Genomic DNA, 23,429 nt, shown 5'->3' on the forward strand with positions numbered 1-23,429 from the left:
ACATGACGTATAACAATAGTTCTGTAATAAAAAAAAAACAGCACATAACAGCCATGGTCGCCAAACTTTAATATGACCCAGATTGTCTGTTTCAGAGGTCGCGTTAACCGAATATTTTCCATCAATGACGGATATTTTCTAACAATGACGGACAAATCTGAAAGCAGTCCGTAATGTTGACAGATTAGAACACAACTCGGAACAGCGCCAAAATGCCCACCAGCGGCCCACATTATATTACATCCTTAGTGGCCTGGTCGACTGAGGGCGATCTACTCTACTGTAACTATTATTTAGTCATTCACACCCCTGTCCAGTTGGTGGCGAGTGTGTGTATATTAAGTAGCTATTGTCTAGTCTTGTTTTTGACCTCGTTGTTTAACCGGCTTTAGCAATCGCAAAATGTCACGGCAGCTGAACGTCCGAAGCTTTTTTAATAAGACCAGTAAATGTGATGGTGTGGAGAAACGAGGTGAAAAGAGGGATTGATGCGGTGGAGGATGAAGGACGAGCCAGTAAGACTAAAACTGACAACGTTCAGCCAGCGGCAGAGGGGCAAGCAAGGGGCAAGGAGTTGAAGCGGGAGTACCGGGTTCAGTGGGAGCAAGAGTTTAAGTGGCTGAGGAGGGAAGGTGGCAAAATATTCTGCGACATCTGTAGAAAAGCTAAGATGAGGAACGGATTTGTCCGAGGGTGCACGACGATGCAGAAATCAGCGTTCAGGCGACAGCAGGTCAATTGAGTTGTTCTTGTAAATATTTTGTTCATATTCTGGTTGTAATTGTCTCATTTAAAACGATGGCATTGTTCATATTTGCCTGTTGAGGCCCAATGGTCGCGGTGTTTTTAGCGGGCTCTGCCCCCCTCTGCTGTCTGTCAGTCAGGAACAAATAAATCATTCATGTTCGTGTTGACATGAAAAGTGACACACGGTCGGTGTCTCTGGTCATCTTTTGTTTCTCCATGCCCTTAAAACATGAATGAATGAACATTTGCTGCTCAGTACCCGAACATAAATATTAAAAATAGGTCTCATCTCATCATTAAAACATGACAAATAAAATGACGGATAATAATGGATTATAACGGAAATGTTACGATCCTGTCAAAATGACGGACAACGAAAAAATCTAACGCAACCACTGGTCTGTTTATACTTTAATTATAATTATGTAGCAGAAGGATAGTGTGCATAATAACGAAGTGTCCATTAAAACAGGCAGATACAGGTAAAAACTGTATTCCAGTTTGATATTACTGCTTTTTAGCAGTTTAGCTGATAATACTTCTGAAATGTATAGACATTGAATAAAGGACTCACTTGTATTGGATCATTTTACATGATTGAATTGCAACCTAAACACCTGAACACATAAACCACGGTGAGGACTCTTTTATTATCCACACAGGCCACTTTCATTGCTGTTAAACTACGGCCACTTGTTTCAAAACTTCATCCAGATTAGTTTGTTGTAAGTTAAACTCCGAGGGGAGGTTTAACATGTTTAAAGAGTCCTGTTAAGTGATTTCAACCTGCACTTACAAACTGCATTATCCCCTCCTCTGTCTCCGCAGGGCTCACGAACAAGAGCTGACGAAGAGGCACGAGAGGGAGCTCGCCGAGATGAGCGCCGTCCACAGCCGAGAGACGCAGAACATGCTGTCAGACTTCAACAAGGCCCAGGAGGTGCTCAAAGACAAGATCTCCGCCCTGCAGATACTGTACGTACACACACACACACACACACACACACACACACACACACACACACACACACACACACACACGTATACACTAAACAGAGGAATATCACTTAACTCATCCTCGTGATCAGGTCAACCTATGTGTCCTAGGAACTTATATTAACAGAGAGGTGTTTCTCTGGGGATAAAAACAGACGAAACATTCCCATCTGCTGTCAGATTTAAAGGGGACCTACTATGCAAAATCCACTTGTTCATGTCTCTTCTACATCAACATGTGTCCCCTCTTTTCCCTGTCTCTTCTACATCACCATGTGTCCCCTCTTCTTCACGTCTCTTCTACATCAACATGTGTCCCCTCTTCTTCACGTCTCTTCTACATCAACATGTGTCCCCTCTTCTTCATGTCTCTTCTACATCAACATGTGTCCCCTCTTCTTCATGTCTCTTCTACATCAACATGTGTCCCCTCTTCTCCATGTCTCTTCTACATCAACATGTGTCCCCTCTTCTCCACGTCTCTTCTACATCAACATGTGTCCCCTCTTCTTCATGTCTCTTCTACATCAACATGTGTCCCCTCTTCTTCACGTCTCTTCTACATCAACATGTGTCCCCTCTTCTTCACGTCTCTTCTACATCAACATGTGTCCCCTCTTCTCCATGTCTCTTCTACATCAACATGTGTCCCCTCTTCTCCACGTCTCTTCTTCATCAACATGTGTCCCCTCTTCTTCATGTCTCTTCTACATCAACATGTGTCCTCTTCTTCATGTCTATTCTACATCAACATGTGTCCCCTCTTCTTCATGTCTCTTCTACATCAACATGTGTCCCCTCTTCTCCATGTCTCTTCTACATCAACATGTGTCCCCTCTTCTCCATGTCTCTTCTACATCAACATGTGTCCCCTCTTCTCCATGTCTCTTCTACATCAACATGTGTCCCCTCTTCTTCATGTCTCTTCTACATCAACATGTGTCCCCTCTGTGGAAAGAGACTCTGAAAGTTTCAGGAACAAAGATTCTCTCTCTTTTTGATCCATTTCTATAAAAACCTGTCTGAAAATCAGCTGATCAGATTTTGGCCACTTTATGATGTCATAACGATGTTTTGGCTTGTGTAACCAAGGTAACTCCCCCCCCCCCCTTATCACCTGAATCTCCTCCTAGAGCACCATTGAGTTCTTTGTAACCAAATGTCTCTCAGAGGGGCTCCTTATTTTCATCTAAAGTAACAGACAGAGAATCAGCACTTTGGAAACAGGGCTGAAACAGAGGGGATTATGGGTAATGCTGCAATGATCCGTTTGGTTTTTCAGCCAATCAGAGACAGGTTCTGGATATATCTGAGAGCTATAATATATTGATGAAAAGCAGTATAATAGGGGACCTTTAAGTCTCTTCATCTCCTTTCGAGCATATGATAAATACGGGATAAGAAAGTTAGACTGCTCTTCTGTTTCCGTCCAGCTTCCACAATCCCTGCATCATATAGAGAACCCGGACACATCTGAACCCGCTTGCCGCTGTTAGGAGCTGACGCATCCATGCAGACCGTTTTAATGTTCCTCCGCGTCAGGTGGAAGCACACATCGGAGGCGGCTGTGATGAATTACTTTTCTTCTCAGCTAATCTCATTGCCGGTGTCATACGCTATAAACAGCTGCAGCGAAAGCACGAGGGTGCGTGACGAAACTGGCTCACCATGAAAGGCAGCACCGAGGGAGATTCACCGCCTGTACCTGAGACGGATTTACATTTGCGAAACAAAGACAATACAATAAGATAAAAGTACTAGAATTGAGAGAAACACGAATGGCAGCATTGTCTTAGATGTAGCAACCTTTATCTAGACTTGGATGAGAAATTCATGATTCCAACTTAAATATGAAAATGTTGCGGCTTTTAAATGCCTAAAGACATCCTTACCTATGTGTACTGTTGTATGTCAGTCTGAATGCTTACATTATTATATTTAAGTTATTGTGCCGCAGTGACGCGTCCTAAAACCCAGAAGTGAGTTAGCATTTTACCACTTCCGGTTCCTTCGACAAAACGCAACGCCAACGCCATCTCTCCGACATTAAATCCATCAGCACTGGAGATTTCTGAGAAACGATGGTTGTTACCGAGTGGCTGAATCGGACTACAGAAGTTGTCGAGGCCGTTGTACGTCATTACGCCGAACACGTAAACACTCCGCTAAGTTAGTTTCTGTTCAGCTTGAAAGCAAGTCCCTGCCTCCTGATAACTGTTCAAACAAACGCTTCAACTTGTTCCATTTAGAATCTGTATGTTTGAATACGGATCTTAAGTCGGCGTGACGATGGTCCTGATTCCTTAATACCTTAAATTAGTTGTAATCTCAAAAAATTATTTTCGATTTCTCCATAATTAACAACCAAGAAAACTAAACGTATTTTCTCGCGGTCAATTAACTTGAGAAATCTCCCTCTTTGTGAATCAACAAAAACTAAACTAAATAATGAACCTGTGATCCCGAGTTCGCGGCGTAATAAAAATCAGTTTCTCTGCTTCTGTAGACTTCGACTCTGCTTGGATCAGTGTCAACAACGTGGAATCTGTCTACGTTGCTCCTCAGCTGAAGATCAGGCCCGGGATCAAAGGCGACGTGTAGACACATCAAAAAGGATCAAAAACGTTTAACTTAACAAGCCGCCGCGATACTGGGCTCAAAGAAAAGCATTTCATTATTAATATGAAGAGGGAGATTTATATTATTGATGGCATGCAGCGAGGGAACGGTACGATCAAGGGAAGCAAGTGCTGTCTTTGAGGGGAAATACAGGCCATCGTGTGAGGAAGCGTTATGTGGAAGTGAACGGGAACAGGTGGAGGTGGAGGTGGAGGTGGATGGAGAAAGAAAGAAGTGGGCAGAGGATGAAGTCATGAGGGGGAATGATCCGAACCAGACCTCTGGAGAATACGTTTCTGAGACAGACGGAGAAGTCAACAGATGAGAAGGCAAGTGAGATAAAGAGAGGAAAGCCATGTGGGAAATTATGCAGAGAGAGAGAGAGTGTGTGTGTGTGTGAGAGAGAGAGTGTGTGAAGACTCTTCACAGCTGACCTCCTTTTAGTGAAGCAGCTGAGAGGAAAGCGCCACCTGCTGGATGATGTAAGATCGACATGCAAACGGAGCTGTACATTTTTCTAAATGCTTTGTTGATGCAAATAAAGTTACACACAGGATCCGTCGTTAAAGACGGTCTCATGTGCAATAGAGGGACGGTTAGACACATGCTGAAACAATGAGTAGTAAAATAGTTCAAATATGTCCTTTTTTCATACTTAATGCAGTACAGTTAAATAGATAGATAGAACTTTATTTGTCATTGTACAAGTACAACGAAATTACAACAGACTCAAGGTGCCAACACGCAACAACAAGACACTATAAAAACAATAAATGGCACTTAAAAAAGGGAATATGTACATAAATAAATAATAGATCAATTAAATTGCACGATTCCCCTCGTATTGCACGGAAGGTTTATATAACTTAAATATTAGCAGCGTTTAGTGCGCATATGGCCCTGGGAAAGAAACTGAATTTGAGTTGAGTTTGAATTTAACTGTGCAAATCCAAGAAATGTGGCATAATCCAAAGGCTAATGCATCTGACAGTATCTCAGATAAATATATAAATTGTTGCCTTATTTTACTTCAAAGGAAGCACTACTCCGCTGGAAACCTGCATGTAATTCTCTTCAATCGTAATTGGTGTAATGGTTTAATTCATTCACCGCCCCTTTAGGAAGTCTTGAACATGTTGTAGTTACGTTTTGTTGATCTTGTGTTTCTCGAGATGTCGGTCGGCTGGTTGGTCAGTTCATCACTTTGCTTCAGACTGAAATATCTCAATGACTATGGAAGGGATTGCCATGAGAAGCATGCATGATCCCGAGAGGATTATTCTTACTGATGTTGGTGATTCCTTTAATCTAGTGCTACCGTAGTGCTATTTTAACGCAGCGTCCACACGGCGGCGTGCGTTGAAGCTTGCCGGCGGGCGTGTCTGAAGCTCGACCAACAACCAATCGCATGAATATCCCGCCCCGGACACACAAGCACGCGGTTTGATTGGCAAGAGCTCGTCCTGGCATATGATTTGATTGGCTTCAAAAGTAGAACTTTGCTCAACTTTTGAAGCGAGCAAAGCGAAGCGACGGAACCACAATGCAGTTCGGCAAAGCGTGACGTCACCCCATTCGAAGTGAATGGGCAGAAGCGTTGAAGCTTCAACGCACGCCGCCGTGTGGACGGGCCGTTGTATTGACAACTGTTGGATTCATTATCATGAGATTGCAGTCGCCTTCTTCTCATCTAGTGCCATCTTCAGATTAAAATAGAAGTTCTCCTGCACTTCTGGGTCTTCACAGTGGTTACCAGGATCAACATGTATCCAAACGGTCTTATCTTAAGTTGTTTTGACTACTTATCTGGGGCAAATTCACCTAAACGGTCATCAGATTTTTATTTTGTGACAGTGTCTTCTCCGTCTGTCCCCAGAGGATATTCCACCATCTAATTAACTAAAACACAGATCTGTCCCTTCCCTCCTAATTAATCACCGTGGTGACGACAGCCTCTTCCCCTTCCTACGAATCCCTCTCCCCGAGCAGCCACTGAGCGCTCCCCACCATTTAAATGTCATGAATACTTAAAATATTTTGTCCTGCGTCTGTGCCTTATCCCGTGGGAGGAAAAATATCTTTAGGTTATAGTTAAAGATGTTTCATGGTGCCGTTTATAGTCACATCCAATCAGCTGATTTCATGTGTTAAAATCCTACACGCTTGAAACATAATTACAGTCCTCAATTTACCAACAGCTTTGAAAATCAGTGTGTACATGATATTAAACTGCAGGCAACGATAGCAACACTGCTGCATAACCAGCTCACCCTTAAGACTCAAGACTCTGATTTCCTTTCAAAAGGAGCCAAGTCTTCATCGTGACAAAGAGAGAGGGACCCAATGTCTCTTTTCTTGTGCTTTGTGGGAAATATAGTCCCAGCGCACAAATCACACGGCCCTTTAAAAAGATATAGCTGTCCCTGGCAGCAAGAGATAAAACAATGCCGATTTATAAAGAGACTTTACATTTTTGTTACTTGTGTGAAACCTCTCCTGCTGATGTTCAGGTGTATATCAGTATGTAGTGTCTCTACTTTAAAGAGTCCTCTCCTGCTGATGTTCAGGTGTATATCAGTATGTAGTGTCTCTACTTTAAAGAGTCCTCTCCTGCTGATGTTCAGGTGTATATCAGTATGTAGTGTCTCTACTTTAAAGAGTCCTCTCCTGCTGATGTTCAGGTGTATATCAGTATGTAGTGTCTCTACTTTAAAGAGTCCTCTCCTGCTGATGTTCAGGTGTATATCAGTATGTAGTGTCTCTACTTTAAAGAGTCCTCTCCTGCTGATGTTCAGGTGTATATCAGTATGTAGTGTCTCTACTTTAAAGAGTCCTCTCCTGCTGATGTTCAGGTGTATATCAGTATGTAGTGTCTCTACTTTAAAGAGTCCTCTCCTGCTGATGTTCAGGTGTATATCAGTATGTAGTGTCTCTACTTTAAAGAGTCCTCTCCTGCTGATGTGCAGGTGTATATCAGTATGTAGTGTCTCTACTTTAAAGAGTCCTCTCCTGCTGATGTTCAGGTGTATATCAGTATGTAGTGTCTCTACTTTAAAGAGTCCTCTCCTGCTGATGTTCAGGTGTATATCAGTATGTAGAGTCTCTACTTTAAAGAGTCCTCTCCTGCTGATGTTCAGGTGTATATCAGTATGTAGTGTCTCTACTTTAAAGAGTCCTCTCCTGCTGATGTTCAGGTGTATATCAGTATGTAGTGTCTCTACTTTAAAGAGTCCTCTCCTGCTGATGTTCAGGTGTATATCAGTATGTCGTGTCTCTACTTTAAAAAGTCCTCTCCTGCTGATGTTCAGGTGTATATCAGTATGTCGTGTCTCTACTTTAAAGAGTCCTCTCCTGCTGATGTTCAGGTGTATATCAGTATGTAGTGTCTCTACTTTAAAGAGTCCTCTCCTGCCTGATGTTCAGGTGTATATCAGTATGTAGTGTCTCTACTTTAAAGAGTCCTCTCCTGCTGATGTTCAGGTGTATATCAGTATGTAGTGTCTCTACTTTAAAGAGTCCTCTCCTGCTGGTGTTCAGGTGTATATCAGTATGTAGTGTCTCTACTTTAAAGAGTCCTCTCCTGCTGATGTTCAGGTGTATATCAGTATGTAGTGTCTCTACTTTAAAGAGTCCTCTCCTGCTGATGTTCAGGTGTATATCAGTATGTAGTGTCTCTACTTTAAAGAGTCCTCTCCTGCTGATGTTCAGGTGTATATCAGTATGTAGTGTCTCTACTTTAAAGAGTCCTCTCCTGCTGATGTTCAGGTGTATATCAGTATGTAGTGTCTCTACTTTAAAGAGTCCTCTCCTGCTGATGTTCAGGTGTATATCAGTATGTAGTGTCTCTACTTTAAAGAGTCCTCTCCTGCTGATGTTCAGGTGTATATCAGTATGTAGTGTCTCTACTTTAAAGAGTCCTCTCCTGCTGATGTTCAGGTGTATATCAGTATGTAGTGTCTCTACTTTAAAGAGTCCTCTCCTGCTGATGTTCAGGTGTATATCAGTATGTAGTGTCTCTACTTTAAAGAGTCCTCTCCTGCTGATGTTCAGGTGTATATCAGTATGTAGTGTCTCTACTTTAAAGAGTCCTCTCCTGCTGATGTTCAGGTGTATATCAGTATGTAGTGTCTCTACTTTAAAGAGTCCTCTCCTGCTGATGTTCAGGTGTATATCAGTATGTCGTGTCTCTACTTTAAAGAGTCCTCTCCTGCTGATGTTCAGGTGTATATCAGTATGTCGTGTCTCTACTTTAAAGAGTCCTCTCCTGCTGATGTTCAGGTGTATATCAGTATGTAGTGTCTCTACTTTAAAGAGTCCTCTCCTGCTGATGTTCAGGTGTATATCAGTATGTAGTATCTCTACTTTAAAGAGTCCTCTCCTGCTGATGTTCAGGTGTATATCAGTATGTAGTGTCTCTACTTTAAAGAGTCCTCTCCTGCTGATGTTCAGGTGTATATCAGTATGTAGTGTCTCTACTTTAAAGAGTCCTCTCCTGCTGATGTTAGGTGTATATCAGTATGTAGAGTCTCTACTTTAAAGAGTCCTCTCCTGCTGATGTTCAGGTGTATATCAGTATGTAGTGTCTCTACTTTAAAGAGTCCTCTCCTGCTGATGTTCAGGTGTATATCAGTATGTAGTGTCTCTACTTTAAAGAGTCCTCTCCTGCTGATGTTCAAGTGTATATCAGTATGTAGTGTCTCTACTTTAAAGAGTCCTCTCCTGCTGATGTTCAGGTGTATATCAGTATGTAGTGTCTCTACTTTAAAGAGTCCTCTCCTGCTGATGTTCAGGTGTATATCAGTATGTAGTGTCTCTACTTTAAAGAGTCCTCTCCTGCTGATGTTCAGGTGTATATCAGTATGTAGTGTCTCTACTTTAAAGAGTCCTCTCCTGCTGATGTTCAGGTGTATATCAGTATGTAGTGTCTCTACTTTAAAGAGTCCTCTCCTGCTGATGTTCAGGTGTATATCAGTATGTAGTGTCTCTACTTTAAAGAGTCCTCTCCTGCTGATGTTCAGGTGTATATCAGTATGTAGTGTCTCTACTTTAAAGAGTCCTCTCCTGCTGATGTTCAGGTGTATATCAGTATGTAGTGTCTCTACTTTAAAGAGTTCTCTCCTGCTGATGTTCAGGTGTATATCAGTATGTAGTGTCTCTACTTTAAAGAGTCCTCTCCTGCTGATGTTCAGGTGTATATCAGTATGTAGTGTCTCTACTTTAAAGAGTCCTCTCCTGCTGATGTTCAGGTGTATATCAGTATGTAGTGTCTCTACTTTAAAGAGTCCTCTCCTGCTGATGTTCAGGTGTATATCAGTATGTAGTGTCTCTACTTTAAAGAGTCCTCTCCTGCTGATGTGCAGGTGTATATCAGTATGTAGTGTCTCTACTTTAAAGAGTCCTCTCCTGCTGATGTTCAGGTGTATATCAGTATGTAGTGTCTCTACTTTAAAGAGTCCTCTCCTGCTGATGTTCAGGTGTATATCAGTATGTAGAGTCTCTACTTTAAAGAGTCCTCTCCTGCTGATGTTCAGGTGTATATCAGTATGTAGTGTCTCTACTTTAAAGAGTCCTCTCCTGCTGATGTTCAGGTGTATATCAGTATGTAGTGTCTCTACTTTAAAGAGTCCTCTCCTGCTGATGTTCAGGTGTATATCAGTATGTAGTGTCTCTACTTTAAAAAGTCCTCTCCTGCTGATGTTCAGGTGTATATCAGTATGTCGTGTCTCTACTTTAAAGAGTCCTCTCCTGCTGATGTTCAGGTGTATATCAGTATGTAGTGTCTCTACTTTAAAGAGTCCTCTCCTGCTGATGTTCAGGTGTATATCAGTATGTAGTGTCTCTACTTTAAAGAGTCCTCTCCTGCTGATGTTCAGGTGTATATCAGTATGTAGTGTCTCTACTTTAAAGAGTCCTCTCCTGCTGGTGTTCAGGTGTATATCAGTATGTAGTGTCTCTACTTTAAAGAGTCCTCTCCTGCTGATGTTCAGGTGTATATCAGTATGTAGTGTCTCTACTTTAAAGAGTCCTCTCCTGCTGATGTTCAGGTGTATATCAGTATGTAGTGTCTCTACTTTAAAGAGTCCTCTCCTGCTGATGTTCAGGTGTATATCAGTATGTAGTGTCTCTACTTTAAAGAGTCCTCTCCTGCTGATGTTCAGGTGTATATCAGTATGTAGTGTCTCTACTTTAAAGAGTCCTCTCCTGCTGATGTTCAGGTGTATATCAGTATGTAGTGTCTCTACTTTAAAGAGTCCTCTCCTGCTGATGTTCAGGTGTATATCAGTATGTAGTGTCTCTACTTTAAAGAGTCCTCTCCTGCTGATGTTCAGGTGTATATCAGTATGTAGTGTCTCTACTTTAAAGAGTCCTCTCCTGCTGATGTTCAGGTGTATATCAGTATGTAGTGTCTCTACTTTAAAGAGTCCTCTCCTGCTGATGTTCAGGTGTATATCAGTATGTAGTGTCTCTACTTTAAAGAGTCCTCTCCTGCTGATGTTCAGGTGTATATCAGTATGTAGTGTCTCTACTTTAAAGAGTCCTCTCCTGCTGATGTTCAGGTGTATATCAGTATGTAGTGTCTCTACTTTAAAGAGTCCTCTCCTGCTGATGTTCAGGTGTATATCAGTATGTCGTGTCTCTACTTTAAAGAGTCCTCTCCTGCTGATGTTCAGGTGTATATCAGTATGTCGTGTCTCTACTTTAAAGAGTCCTCTCCTGCTGATGTTCAGGTGTATATCAGTATGTAGTGTCTCTACTTTAAAGAGTCCTCTCCTGCTGATGTTCAGGTGTATATCAGTATGTAGTGTCTCTACTTTAAAGAGTCCTCTCCTGCTGGTGTTCAGGTGTATATCAGTATGTAGTGTCTCTACTTTAAAGAGTCCTCTCCTGCTGATGTTCAGGTGTATATCAGTATGTAGTGTCTCTACTTTAAAGAGTCCTCTCCTGCTGATGTTCAGGTGTATATCAGTATGTAGAGTCTCTACTTTAAAGAGTCCTCTCCTGCTGATGTTCAGGTGTATATCAGTATGTAGTGTCTCTACTTTAAAGAGTCCTCTCCTGCTGATGTTCAGGTGTATATCAGTATGTAGTGTCTCTACTTTAAAGAGTCCTCTCCTGCTGATGTTCAGGTGTATATCAGTATGTAGTGTCTCTACTTTAAAGAGTCCTCTCCTGCTGATGATGTTCAGGTGTATATCAGTATGTAGTGTCTCTACTTTAAAGAGTCCTCTCCTGCTGATGATGTTCAGGTGTATATCAGTATGTAGTGAATGTATTTCTCTCATACTGCCTGTGCTGCTGCACCTCTTTTCACCCTCTGTCTGAAACCAGAGCCCAGTCCGCTCTGATTGGTTAGCTGGCCGTCTCTGTTGTGATTGGCCAACTGCTTAGAGATGTCCCGCCCCTTAGCCTATCACGTACAATGTGTTGGAGCGCTAGCCAATAGAGATGTACTGTATATCTACAGGGCCTCTTTAAAGGGAAAGACAAGTCATGGCTATGTTCAAGACATGTTTCGACCGTTTGTCGTTGCTGTTTTAATTATTTCCAACAGTTACTACGTGGAGTTTCATGATGTATGTAAGTTATCAATTAACATAATTAAGTTTGTTGAAGTTTAATTTGGAAACTGGATCCATTAGTTTGTTATATTAGATAGCTGAGCTTGCTATACTCATTGTTTCACATCTATCGGTCTTTGCCGTTATGATGTGTGTTCTTTGCAATAAAGGAGAATGATTTCTGAAAGGAATATAACATGAAGTCCAGAGCAGCGCAGCGGCGGCGACGAGAGAAAACGATTTCAAAGACACGAGCAGAAGGGAGTGAAGATAACCAGAGCACTTACCCAACACTTCCTTTTGACATCAGTCCATGTCTGTGTCTGGTGGTTATAAAGTCCAGAGCCTTTCAGACTCCAAATCGCCGTCTTATCGAGGACACAACCTTCACTTAAAAACTGCTTCCAGAAAAGCCACATCTTGGTGCGGCTTGCAGGAGTGTGCGTCCAAGTGTCTCTTATCAGCCGAACCAGGCAGAGGACGGATGTGGATGTCCTCCGCTTGCATAACATAATGAAGTAAACAGTTTGATGGTCTGCATAACCATTTAGAGATATATGGCTATTTTACTTTCATCCTTTGGTTACTATACCCCTTTGTGAAATTAGAAATACACTACATGTATACGTTTTTATAAGTGTGAACATTGAATTTTATCTCATTGCACTGTCATCGCTACTACCTCTGCTTTTACCACTATTTATTTGTGTCTATTTGTTACTGCAGTGAGAGTATTTGTATCATGACAATAAAGATATATTCTATTCTATAAATCCAAAGCAACACACTGGAAAAAATGCTGCTACAAAAACAAGTTAAACAAGAATGAAAACAAGCTGTTTTCACTTGAAATAAGTACAAAATCTGCCAAAAGAACAAGTGAACATGTGCTTGGTAAGATGTCTTGAAATAAGACGGGATATTTAGATAAATCAGATCTTGAAATTAGCTGGAAGAACACATTTTGAATTATATTTTAAAACTGCAAATGCTCAACAGTTTTCTGTTTTCTGATGTTAGTTGGTGGTTTTCTAATAAATATGTAAAAAAGTACAACTCAAAATAAGATTGTTTGACTGAACACGATGATGTATCGTCTAAAAACAAGACCTGGTATCTCACTGCAGTGTCACTTCTGAAGTTACTGTGTCTTATTACATCACATTGCATTTAGCTGACGCTTTTATCCAAAGCGACTTACAGTAAGTGCGTTCGACCAACAAAATACAAACTTGAAGAAAACAGATATAAGAACATCAGGTTTCAAAGAGCCAAACATTTCAAGTGCTACTCAACTGGCTTTAGGTAAGCCAGTCCTTTGTTAGTGTATATAAGTGCTTTGTTAGTAATTCTATCGCTCGAGGTGGAGTCGGAAGAGATGAGTTTTCAGTCTGGAAGGTGTGTAAGCTTTCTGCCGTCCTGATGTCAATGGGAGCTCATTCCACCATCTTGGAGCCAGGATAGCAAACCCACGTGTTTCTGCCGATGGGAACTTGGGTCCCCCTCGCAGCGAGGGTGCAGCGAGTCGTTTGGCTGATGCAGAGCGGAGTGCACGTGCTGGGGTGTACGGTTTAACCATGTCCTGGATGTAGGAAGGGCCAGATCCATTCGCAGCATGGTACGCTAGTGTCTTGAAGTGGATTCTAGCAGTTACCGGAAGCCAGTGGAGGGAGCGGAGGAGCGGAGTGGTGTGGGAACATGTAGGAAGGTTGAAGACCAGACGAGGCGCTGCATTCTGGATGAGCTGCAGGTCGGATGGCTCATGCAGGTAGACCAGCCAGGAGGGAGCTGCAGTAGTCTAGGTGTGAGGTGACGAGAGCCTGGACCAGAACCTGCGTGGCTTCCTGGGTCAGCTGGGGACGCATCCTCCTGATGCTGTGAAGCGTGTTTCTGCAGCAGCGATGTTTGCAGTGAAGGACAGGTTGTTATCGAGGGTCCCACCCAGATTCCTATATCAGGAGTAGAGACATATTCTGTTTAGACATTAGACAAAGATACTTGGAAAGATCTTGAGTTTGTGTATTGCAGAAGGAGCATTTTTCCAAACCCTGGAAGTATTCTCTCCACGTGACCGTAGCCTCGCTGACACTCAGAGGTCTTCCTGCCCACTGAAGGGCTGCTGATGTCGGGCAGTCATCCGTAAAATAGCTGGACACCGAACACTTTGCGTCAGTGTGCTTCGGAGACTCAAACGCAGTTCAACCAGCTAATACGAAGAGATACATATAAATAAATACCAGGGAAGAAAAGTGAGTATGCGTTAAAGCATGAACCCACTGTAAAAGATAATCATTGTTTCGCCTCCATTTTGTGCCGTTTACCAACAAATGTCCCTTTTTATAGCTTCAGATCCAGCTGTCAATCATGACGAAGAGTTTTAAGGACACTTAGATTCAAACTTCAGAAGTGGATCTCTGTCTGTTACTTCAGATGAAAATAAGGAGCCCCTCCCCACGCCCCTCTGAGAGACATTTGGTTACAAAGAACTCAATGGTGCTCTAGGAGGAGATTCAGGTGATAAGGGGGGGGGTTACCTTGGTAACTGATTGGCTAATGGTTACCAAGACAACACATCGTTATGACATCATAAAGTGGCCAAAATCTGATCAGCTCGTTTTCAGACAGGTTTTTATAGAAATGGATCAAAAAGAGAGAAAATCTTTGTTCCTGAAACTTTCAGAGTCTCTTTCCACAGAGGGGACACATGTTGATGTAGAAGAGACATGGAGAAGAGGGGACACATGTTGATGTAGAAGAGACATGAAGAAGAGGGGACACATGTTGATGTAGAAGAGACATGGAGAAGAGGGGACACATGTTGATGTAGAGGAGACATGAAGAAGAGGGGACACATGTTGATGTAGAGGAGACATGAAGAAGAGGGGACACATGTTGATGTAGAAGAGACATGAGAAGAGGGGACACATGTTGATGTAGAGACATGAAGAGGGGACACATGTTGATGTAGAAGAGACATGAGAAGAGGGGACACATGTTGATGTAGAAGAGACATGAAGAAGAGGGGACACATGTTGATGTAGAAGAGACATGAAGAAGAGGGGACACATGTTGATGTAGGAGAGACATGAAGAAGAGGGGACACATGTTGATGTAGAAGAGACATGAAGAAGAGGGGACACATGTTGATGTAGAAGAGACATGGAGAAGAGGGGACACATGTTGATGTAGAAGAGACATGAAGAAGAGGGGACACATGTTGATGTAGAAGAGACATGAAGAAGAGGGGACACATGTTGATGTAGAAGAGACATGAAGAAGAGGGGACACATGTTGATGTAGGAGAGACATGAAGAAGAGGGGACACATGTTGATGTAGAAGAGACATGAAGAAGAGGGGACACATGTTGATGTAGAAGAGACATGAAGAAGAGGGGACACATGTTGATGTAGAAGAGACATGAAGAAGAGGGGACACATGTTGATGTAGGAGAGACATGAAGAAGAGGGGACACATGTTGATGTAGAAGAGACATGAAGAAGAGGGGACACATGTTGATGTAGAAGAGACATGGAGAAGAGGGGACACATGTTGATGTAGAAGAGACATGAAGAAGAGGGGACACATGTTGATGTAGAAGAGACATGAAGAAGAAGGGACACATGTTGATGTAGAAGAGACATGAAGAAGAGGGGACACATGTTGATGTAGAAGAGGGGACACATGTTGATGTAGAAGAGGGGACACATGTTGATATAGAAGAGACATGAAGAAGAAGGGACACATGTTGATGTAGAAGAGACATGAAGAAGAGGGGACACATGTTGATGAAGAAGAGGGGACACATGTTGATATAGAAGAGACATGAAGAAGAGGGGACACATGTTGATGTAGAAGAGACATGAAGAAGAGGGGACACATGTTGATGTAGAAGAGACATGGAGAAGAGGGGACACATGTTGATGTAGAAGAGACATGAAGAAGAGGGGACACATGTTGATGTAGAAGAGACATGAAGAAGAGGGGACACATGTTCTTCAGGACTCCCTGGAAGAAGAGATCTTGTATCTCAATGGGACATTCCTGGATAAATAAAGGATAAATAAAATTGATGTGGAAGAGACATGGAGAAGAGGGGACACATGTTGATGTAGAAGAGACATGAAGAAGAGGGGACACATGTTGATGTAGAAGAGACATGGAGAAGAGGGGACACATGTTGATGTAGAAGAGACATGAAGAAGAGGGGACACATGTTGATGTAGAAGAGACATGGAGAAGAGGGGACACATGTTGATGTAGAAGAGACATGAAGAAGAGGGGACACATGTTGATGTAGACCTTTAACGTACTTCAATGATTCAAGTTATGGTGAAAGAAACTCAGCACCGTAATTGAACCGGCGTCGTCTCTTCTCTTTGTTCGGAACACTCCGCCGACACAGACACTGCCTGAGCAGCAAAAGAGCCTTTGGAGGAGCCGGGTGAACGCGCTGAACGGGCAGTATATCTGATGAAAGTGCAGATCAGTGTGTATCAGTGTGAGTGAGGAGCGGACAGTCCTGGGAGGGAGCGAGGTTTAATCGAGACGACAAGCTGCCACGATGCTCGGCCTTTTCCAAAGTGCGACTTCACACCGAGTCTAAAGGCCACAGAACACCTCGCGCTGCGGCCGCGTGGGAAGTGAAAGGCTGTTTGGATCACTGTCACATTGAGGGTCGGTGAAACGGCGAAATATGCTCGATCAACAACTCTGAAGAAAAACTAAAAGCACGTGTTCGCAAAGTCAGTGGCTGTTTCATAGAAATGTGTATTTTACTGACACTGAAGACGCTTGAGATGTTTTTTTGTTTGCATCTTAGTTGGTGGAAAACCACGAAGGACTCAAGCTGACATTATAGTTAATTAATAAATAAATAAACACAGAAAATAAATAAATTGGGAAATAAACTAGATTTTTTTGTATTTATTAATTCTTTATTATCATAATTACATGCTCATTTATTTGATAATCAAGGCTTTGATTTCTACATTTCCCTCATGAATTATTTCAGTCATTGTTCATTTCTTATAATGGCAGCTTAAAGGTGGGGTAGGTAAGTTTGGAGATCGCTAGAATTTGAAAATACACAGCCGGAACAAATCTGCCCCTTCCTCACAGAGCCCCTCCCCCAACACACACAAACGCGCGCATGACCAATGAGGGCACGAGAGAAGTGTGTGCCCCGATGGAAGGCTGACAGGCAGGTAGGCCATCCAGTTACTTTAGCCGGCTCAGATGATTGGTCGTGCTTTTTACCGCGCCACGGCTTCCACTGATGTTTTTATGGATTTTTTGTCAAAGCACTTCAGATATTCATTGCTATCGGGACGTTAAGAGCATTCCATGGAATATAACAAAAAGTGTATCTCGACCCGGTTTCTGAAACTTACCTACCCCACCTTTAAAGAGCCTGTGACACGGGTTTCCCCCATCACCCAAACCCATACATTTTAGTAAATGTTGTCCCCTTGAAACCGTTACTGAACTGATTTTGGATATTTGTACTTCGATAACCATTAATCTGCCTTCAATGTTGACCATATTCTGGATCTTCTTGGGGATTCTTCAAATCCATTATGTGTGGCGGGCCAAGAGCTCCAGCTGCACCGTTCAGGATCCCAGCATCGCCATGGAAACGCACGACGGCGCACACAGCAGCGAGCTCAGACAGCGATGTTTAATGTTGAACGTGTCTGAGAGCTCATATGAGGCTGAAGGATCGGTTTATGTTGTATCTGTTAGAAGTTTAGGAATTATGTGCGTCAATATGGGCGATAATACGGTCATGTAGCCAGTGGTGGACTGGGACTAAAAATCATCCCGGGACTCTCGACCGGCCCACTTCGGTACCGCTAGTAAATTGTCAACGGGGGGAGCGGGGGATGTGCTCGTGACTTATCCGACCGGCCCACTTCGGTACCGGCCCAGCCCACGTAAACTGTCAACGGTATCGCACCTTCTTTTTTAAGCTGACTGCTCGAGATTACTCGTAGCCCAATATTTCATTGCATTGTTGGGCGGCTGTCACAGGCTCTTCGAACGCGAGGGATCGAGGATTTCCGTTGAAATCTGGACTTAAATGATGCAGTGAATATAAGGAATAATGGCAAAATGAATAGTTATTGAAATTCTGTCACAGGCTCTTTAAGTAATGCTTTAAAAATAGCAATCTTCACATTTATAATTACATTTTGACCACAGCTATAACGTGCAGTTTTATGAGTGGATAGATCCCTCAAACTGATGAATAATGTATGTTTCAAATGATAATGTTGAAACAACAATAATAATAATAATAACTGAGATTTCTATAGCGCCTTTCAAGGGACCCAAGGTCGCTTTACAGGAATAGGGCAAGCACAAACGAAACAAAACAAAGGTCAGACAGACGAAACAACAGATCGATTTAAGGGCCGAAAGCCTTGATGAACAGATGGGACTTGAGGGCCCTTTGAAGGCGTCCAGTGTGGGGATGTTGCGAATCTCCGCAGGGAGAGCGTTCCAGAGGGTGGGGGCTGCCACACTGAAGGCTCCCCATTGAAATCAGGACGTCAGAAAGCTTACACACCTTCCGGCGCAGACTGAAAACTCATCTCTTTCGACTCCACTTCGAGCGATAGAATGACTAACAAAGAACTGCTAACAAAGCACTTATATACTAACAAAGGACTGGCTTATCTAAAGCCAGTTGAGCAGCACTTGAAATGTTTGGCTCTTTGAAACCTGATGTACTTTATGATTCTGTTTTCTTCAAGGTTGTGTCTTCCTGGTCGAATGCACTTATTGTAAGTCGCTTTGGATAAAAGCGTCAGCTAAATGCAATGTAATGTAATGTAATGTAAGGCTCTGTCCCCGAAGGTTCTCAGTTTGGTGCGGGGGGTGGTGAGCAGGCCAGAGTCTGAAGACCGCAGGTTCCGGGGTGGGGCATGTGGGTGGAGGATGTCCGATAGGTACTGGGGGGCAAGGGCATGGAGGGACTTGTAGGTCAGGAGGAGGACTTTATAAGTTATGCGGAACTTGACCGGCAACCAGTGGAGGTGGATGAGGGTGGGAGTGATGTGCTGCCACGGCTTTGTGTGTGTGAGGACCCGAGCTGCACAGTTTTGGACATACTGGAGCCTGAGATGTATAGTAAAGAAGTGGACGACTAGTGATTACATCATATCTTTCGCGTTGATTTTATTCAAATGACTGGATACAAAGTTACTTTTCGAGCTGCATGGGTCCCTACCTAGACGCTGCTGTGACCAAAGGGAGGCGTTCAGAAGCTTCTGCATAACAATCTCCCCAACACGAGTGATCTTCCAGCAGCGGTGAGTGATTGTTTTTCGCTTCAAACCCCGGCTAATGGCCATTCTGCTCAGCGATCTTTAGCATGTGTTGCGAAGGTGCAATGAATCAGAGGTTTTACACAAGTGGTGATTTCTCCGAGGGGACCGGATGGAAAATAACAAAAATCCATCATAACAGTTCGGTTTTTTTACTCGCAGAACAAAAACAACCTCCGGAGGAAGTGCTTTTTTTATTTGAACGAACAAAAGCCTTGTTTTTGGTGATGAGAAACAGAAAGGGAAGAGAGCGGGGACAATTACTGTTTTTATCAAAAGCTGATGAAACAACTTGGCCTCTTACACCTGGCCCTTTTGATGTGTAATTGATACTTGATGTTCCATATTTTACACTGCACTCCTAACCTTCATCTTCCCCCTCAGGAGGAGCGTTGCCTTGCATTTTCACTACTTAATAATTGGTGTAGTGGTGGGAAACGTATTCAGATCCTTCTCTTAAAGAGGCCCTTTGGGGTTATCCCTCTCCTGTAGTGTGTTATATATGTTTGTGTGCATGTAAATGGTCTGCAAGGGCTAAAACCCAAACGATAGGCAGTTTCCCTCCCACGCTCCATTATTACATTTATGCTTTGTTGTAATTAAAATGACTTCTGCATTAATATGTTGCATTTTAGTGCTGTAGATGTTTAAGGTGCTGTTTACACGGGAACGCAAACGGTTGTATCTGCTACCTTTCTCTCGCGTATAGCCGGTTCGTTCACACGAGGTAGCTACTGACCATGCTACAGATGTTAGTGCAAAATCTACAGCTCCTCTACCACAACCATCAGCAACAAGTGGACATGGAGAATTACATGAACTACATGTTGCTAAATCCACCGCGGAGCATAAACAGGAGGGAAACCATGGCAACCATGCTCGGGGATCTTCTTCACTGCTTTTGGTGTATTTTGTGGCGAAAGTACAGCGCCACTGACAGGCCCGGCTTCGTATACGTTCGCGTGTAAATGGGGTCTAAAGCTTACCGTTTTACTTATTTTAACTCCCTGACATAATGTTGAATAGTAATCGTTGTTGCTTATTTGTTGAAAAGACATTTCTCTATAAACTTTCATGAGTTCTTCAGACATAAAGCCCTGTGATGATGCATTTTCCAGCATATCTAGGAGGATTGTTAAGTGTTTATTTAGCTTAAGAAGTACACATACAGGCCAATATTGTTAGAATCACTGTCACGGATTCGCGGGAAAAGGTAGGACCCAAATGCAGACTACAAAAGGGTAAAGGTTATAGACAAAAGCGAGCTTTATTTAAAAGCTGAAAAACAAAAAAACATGGCATGAATCAAAAACATTGATAGTACAAGGTAGCAAGAATACACCAAACTGACCGTGACCAACATGGAGGGAGACAGGAGAGACCAACAATGCACCGACATGGGACACAGGGGAAGACTAAATACACAGAAGGGTAATCAAAGGACAAGACACAGCTGGGCAGGGGAGGAGAAACACAAGGGCAACAGGTGGACACAATCAGACACACCAGGGAAACTAACGACAAGGAGGAGGACCAGACAAAACACAGAATGAACAGACAACACTAAAACCGTGACATAAACCTGGGAGTGTGACAAATATATTCTCTGGTTCTTCATAAACATTTAATATTAATACGTTTGAAGACACATGGTTTCAATGTTGTCATAGGGAAGTCAACTAGATGTACCTCAAAGTTGTACTTAAGGAGTTACATCACCACTTCCCTTAGAGTATTCACGTCTGTTTTTGTATTTGTGTGTGTCTCAGGCTGGAGGGAACGGAGGATAAGTTCAGGAACAGAGAGAGTCGTCATGAAGATCTGCAGGTCATCGCCGAGCTGAAGGACATGGTGTCAGAGAGGGAATCCCTCGTCAAGAAACTGGTGGTAGGTAACTGCTGACCAGGTAATACATGTGTATGATAAATACCGTAAACTACTGTGAATAGGGTAAAGATTGTATCTAATTGATATTATGATGTAACTTCCCCACTAACTTACATACAGATAGTTTTCTTGTATTAAAGTTACTGAAATGTTATGTTTAAATATGCAAATGAGGCATTCTCTTATTAATCTGTGCCAATTTGCATATATTTTGCATTACAGAAATCTGAACATTGGATAAAGCCAGGTTCAAAGGTTGTGTTTCTTTTTCTTGACATGTTAAAAATTAAAGGTTTTTGAAGTGTATATATTTTGGATATATCTTTGTGTCATCTATACATCATAAAATACTGTCAAAAGCCAAAAAGAAAAAACTATTTCACCTTGTATTCAGTAAAATAATGATATCAATCAGGCTGTGAATGGTATATAAACAAGGCCATGTGTAACAAAGCTTCAGAGTATTGTTCTATATATATACTCATGTTGAGAAAACCTCCTTTAAAGATATGTATTGTATGATCACATACATTTTGAAAGACACTTCATGGTTAAAATTGGACTAATCAATATCACCCTCAAACTTCCCCAGTTGATAACAGACATCAGTGTTTGTATGTTTGCATAAAATCCCTGAAATGTTTAAATAAGTAAAAATAGGCATTATCTAAAGCAGCGGTTCCCAACCTTTTTCAGCTCAGGGTCCACTTAAGAATCTAAAAAATGTCCGTGGCCCACATTCAACCCAAGCGGCAAACTCTGGGGCAGAGCCGGGAGGCCAATAAGGAAGTGCCTCAAACTGCAGTTCATCTAGTGGCCAGTAGGAGCAGTCTGCAGAAGGGAGCAATTTCCATAGATCCCCATGTTAAAATGCCCAAATTTACAGCAGAAATAAACATCGTGGTTAAAAAAAACATATTCTCTGTATAGTTAGATTCCCCCTTCATGACTACCGTGTGGGCGGTGAATTGTTTTAGAACGCAACCCTTTTAGTTATATTAGGTCTTAACGTGTTTGCATAAATTAGGGCGTGGTCATCTTGAGTGACAGGTCTCTGCAGTGAGTGCTGCTTCTAGCTTTCTGTCTCTCTGCTAGCAGCTCCGTTAGCTCAGTAAGCTCCAGGATGCTACAGGGGCTCAACTGCTGGGCTGATCCCGGGAACACAACTTGAACCCGGACGTGTTTGTTGTGTTGGTGCCTGGTGGAGTATTCTTCATTTAAATATCGGACTTATCTTATGGCTTTTGGAGGTTCCGCCTCTTTGCCCTTATTTGGATCAGGCTGGAGCAGGCGGGAGTTAGACTCTGACGTGCCTGTCGAGCCGTTAGTGGCCGACTCCGCCTACTTTAGGCTTCTCTGCAACTCTGCAGAATCCTATGGGTGACGTCACGGACACTACGTCCATTTATATATACAGTCTATGATTCAATCACAATACGGAGGCTAAATAGTGTTCTGATTGGTCAATTCAGAACATGTGACGCGTTGTTACTCCAGTTTAACAGTCAAGGACTGTAATGACCGTTGCTAAGGAGGATCAAGAAAGAGAAAGCAAAAGAGGTTACAAAAAAAAAAATGTTAATAATGAAATGTTTCCACACAAATGATAATGTTTTGCAAATTATTTGGCGGCCCACTTGCAATGCCTTCGCGGACCACTAGGGGGCTGCGGCCCACAGGTTGGGAACCGCTTATCCAAAGCATACTTTCAGTGAGTTCAGGAGAAACCACACATATCCAGATGGAAATAATAATAGTGAATTTAGGATGTTTTTCCCCCACAAATCTGAAACCTTGTTATGTAAACAAAAAAAGCCCAAACTTTTCAAATTGACCAGAGCATGAAAACATGGTTTTGCCTGCAGGGTCTCCTGGTTCTTTCTTACTTTCAGGTGCAGTGGCATGGGATTTTGTTTTTGTTTTTGACAGTTTGGAGTCCTCTGAGTCTCCCTTCAGATAACATGTTGTTGTTTATTTCTCCTCCAGGACGATAAGAAGTACTACCAGCTGGAACTCGTCAACAGGGAGACGAACTTCAACAAAGTGTTCAACGCCAGTCCCAACGTAGGAGTGATCAACCCGCTCATTAAGGTAGGCGCTGACTCTGAGACTCGCCACACACAGGGAGGAGCCTTTTTACCGCAAAGATGATATCCACTGCATCCCATCTCACCTCCATCACTGCTGAGCCCTCACAGGATTGATTGATTTATTTCGAACAAGTAAAATAAATAATTACAAAAACAAAACAAATGTTGCAGTGCATAGTCAGGTAAGAGAAATCAAAACAAA

The 23,429-nt window shown here is 42.5% G+C and overlaps 1 protein-coding gene across 6 annotated transcripts in view; it reads left to right on the forward strand.

Annotated features, from left to right (window-relative positions):
- The window catches only part of fam184ab (family with sequence similarity 184 member Ab), a 164,644-nt gene that overhangs the window by 129,524 nt on the left and 11,691 nt on the right, over positions 1 to 23,429 (forward strand). For 4 of the 6 annotated variants that reach the window (XR_004551216.2, XR_004551217.2, XM_034076384.1 and 1 more), the window contains exons 18-21: positions 1,576 to 1,722; positions 21,020 to 21,137; positions 21,360 to 21,392; positions 23,124 to 23,228. Coding sequence is in view for 3 of the 6 variants with exons in the window: in XM_034076384.1 (XP_033932275.1) it covers positions 1,576 to 1,722; positions 21,020 to 21,137; positions 21,360 to 21,392; positions 23,124 to 23,228 (403 nt within the window). In the remaining 3 variants the exon portion in view is untranslated. The remainder of the gene's footprint in view (positions 1 to 1,575; positions 1,723 to 21,019; positions 21,138 to 21,359; positions 21,393 to 23,123; positions 23,229 to 23,429) is intronic. The other 2 variants (XR_004551218.2, XM_034076385.1) reach the window with 1 other exon arrangement.

Source organism: Pseudochaenichthys georgianus, chromosome 24, assembly GCF_902827115.2.
Source record: "Pseudochaenichthys georgianus chromosome 24, fPseGeo1.2, whole genome shotgun sequence".
In the NCBI taxonomy this organism is placed as follows: Eukaryota; Metazoa; Chordata; class Actinopteri; order Perciformes; family Channichthyidae; genus Pseudochaenichthys; species Pseudochaenichthys georgianus.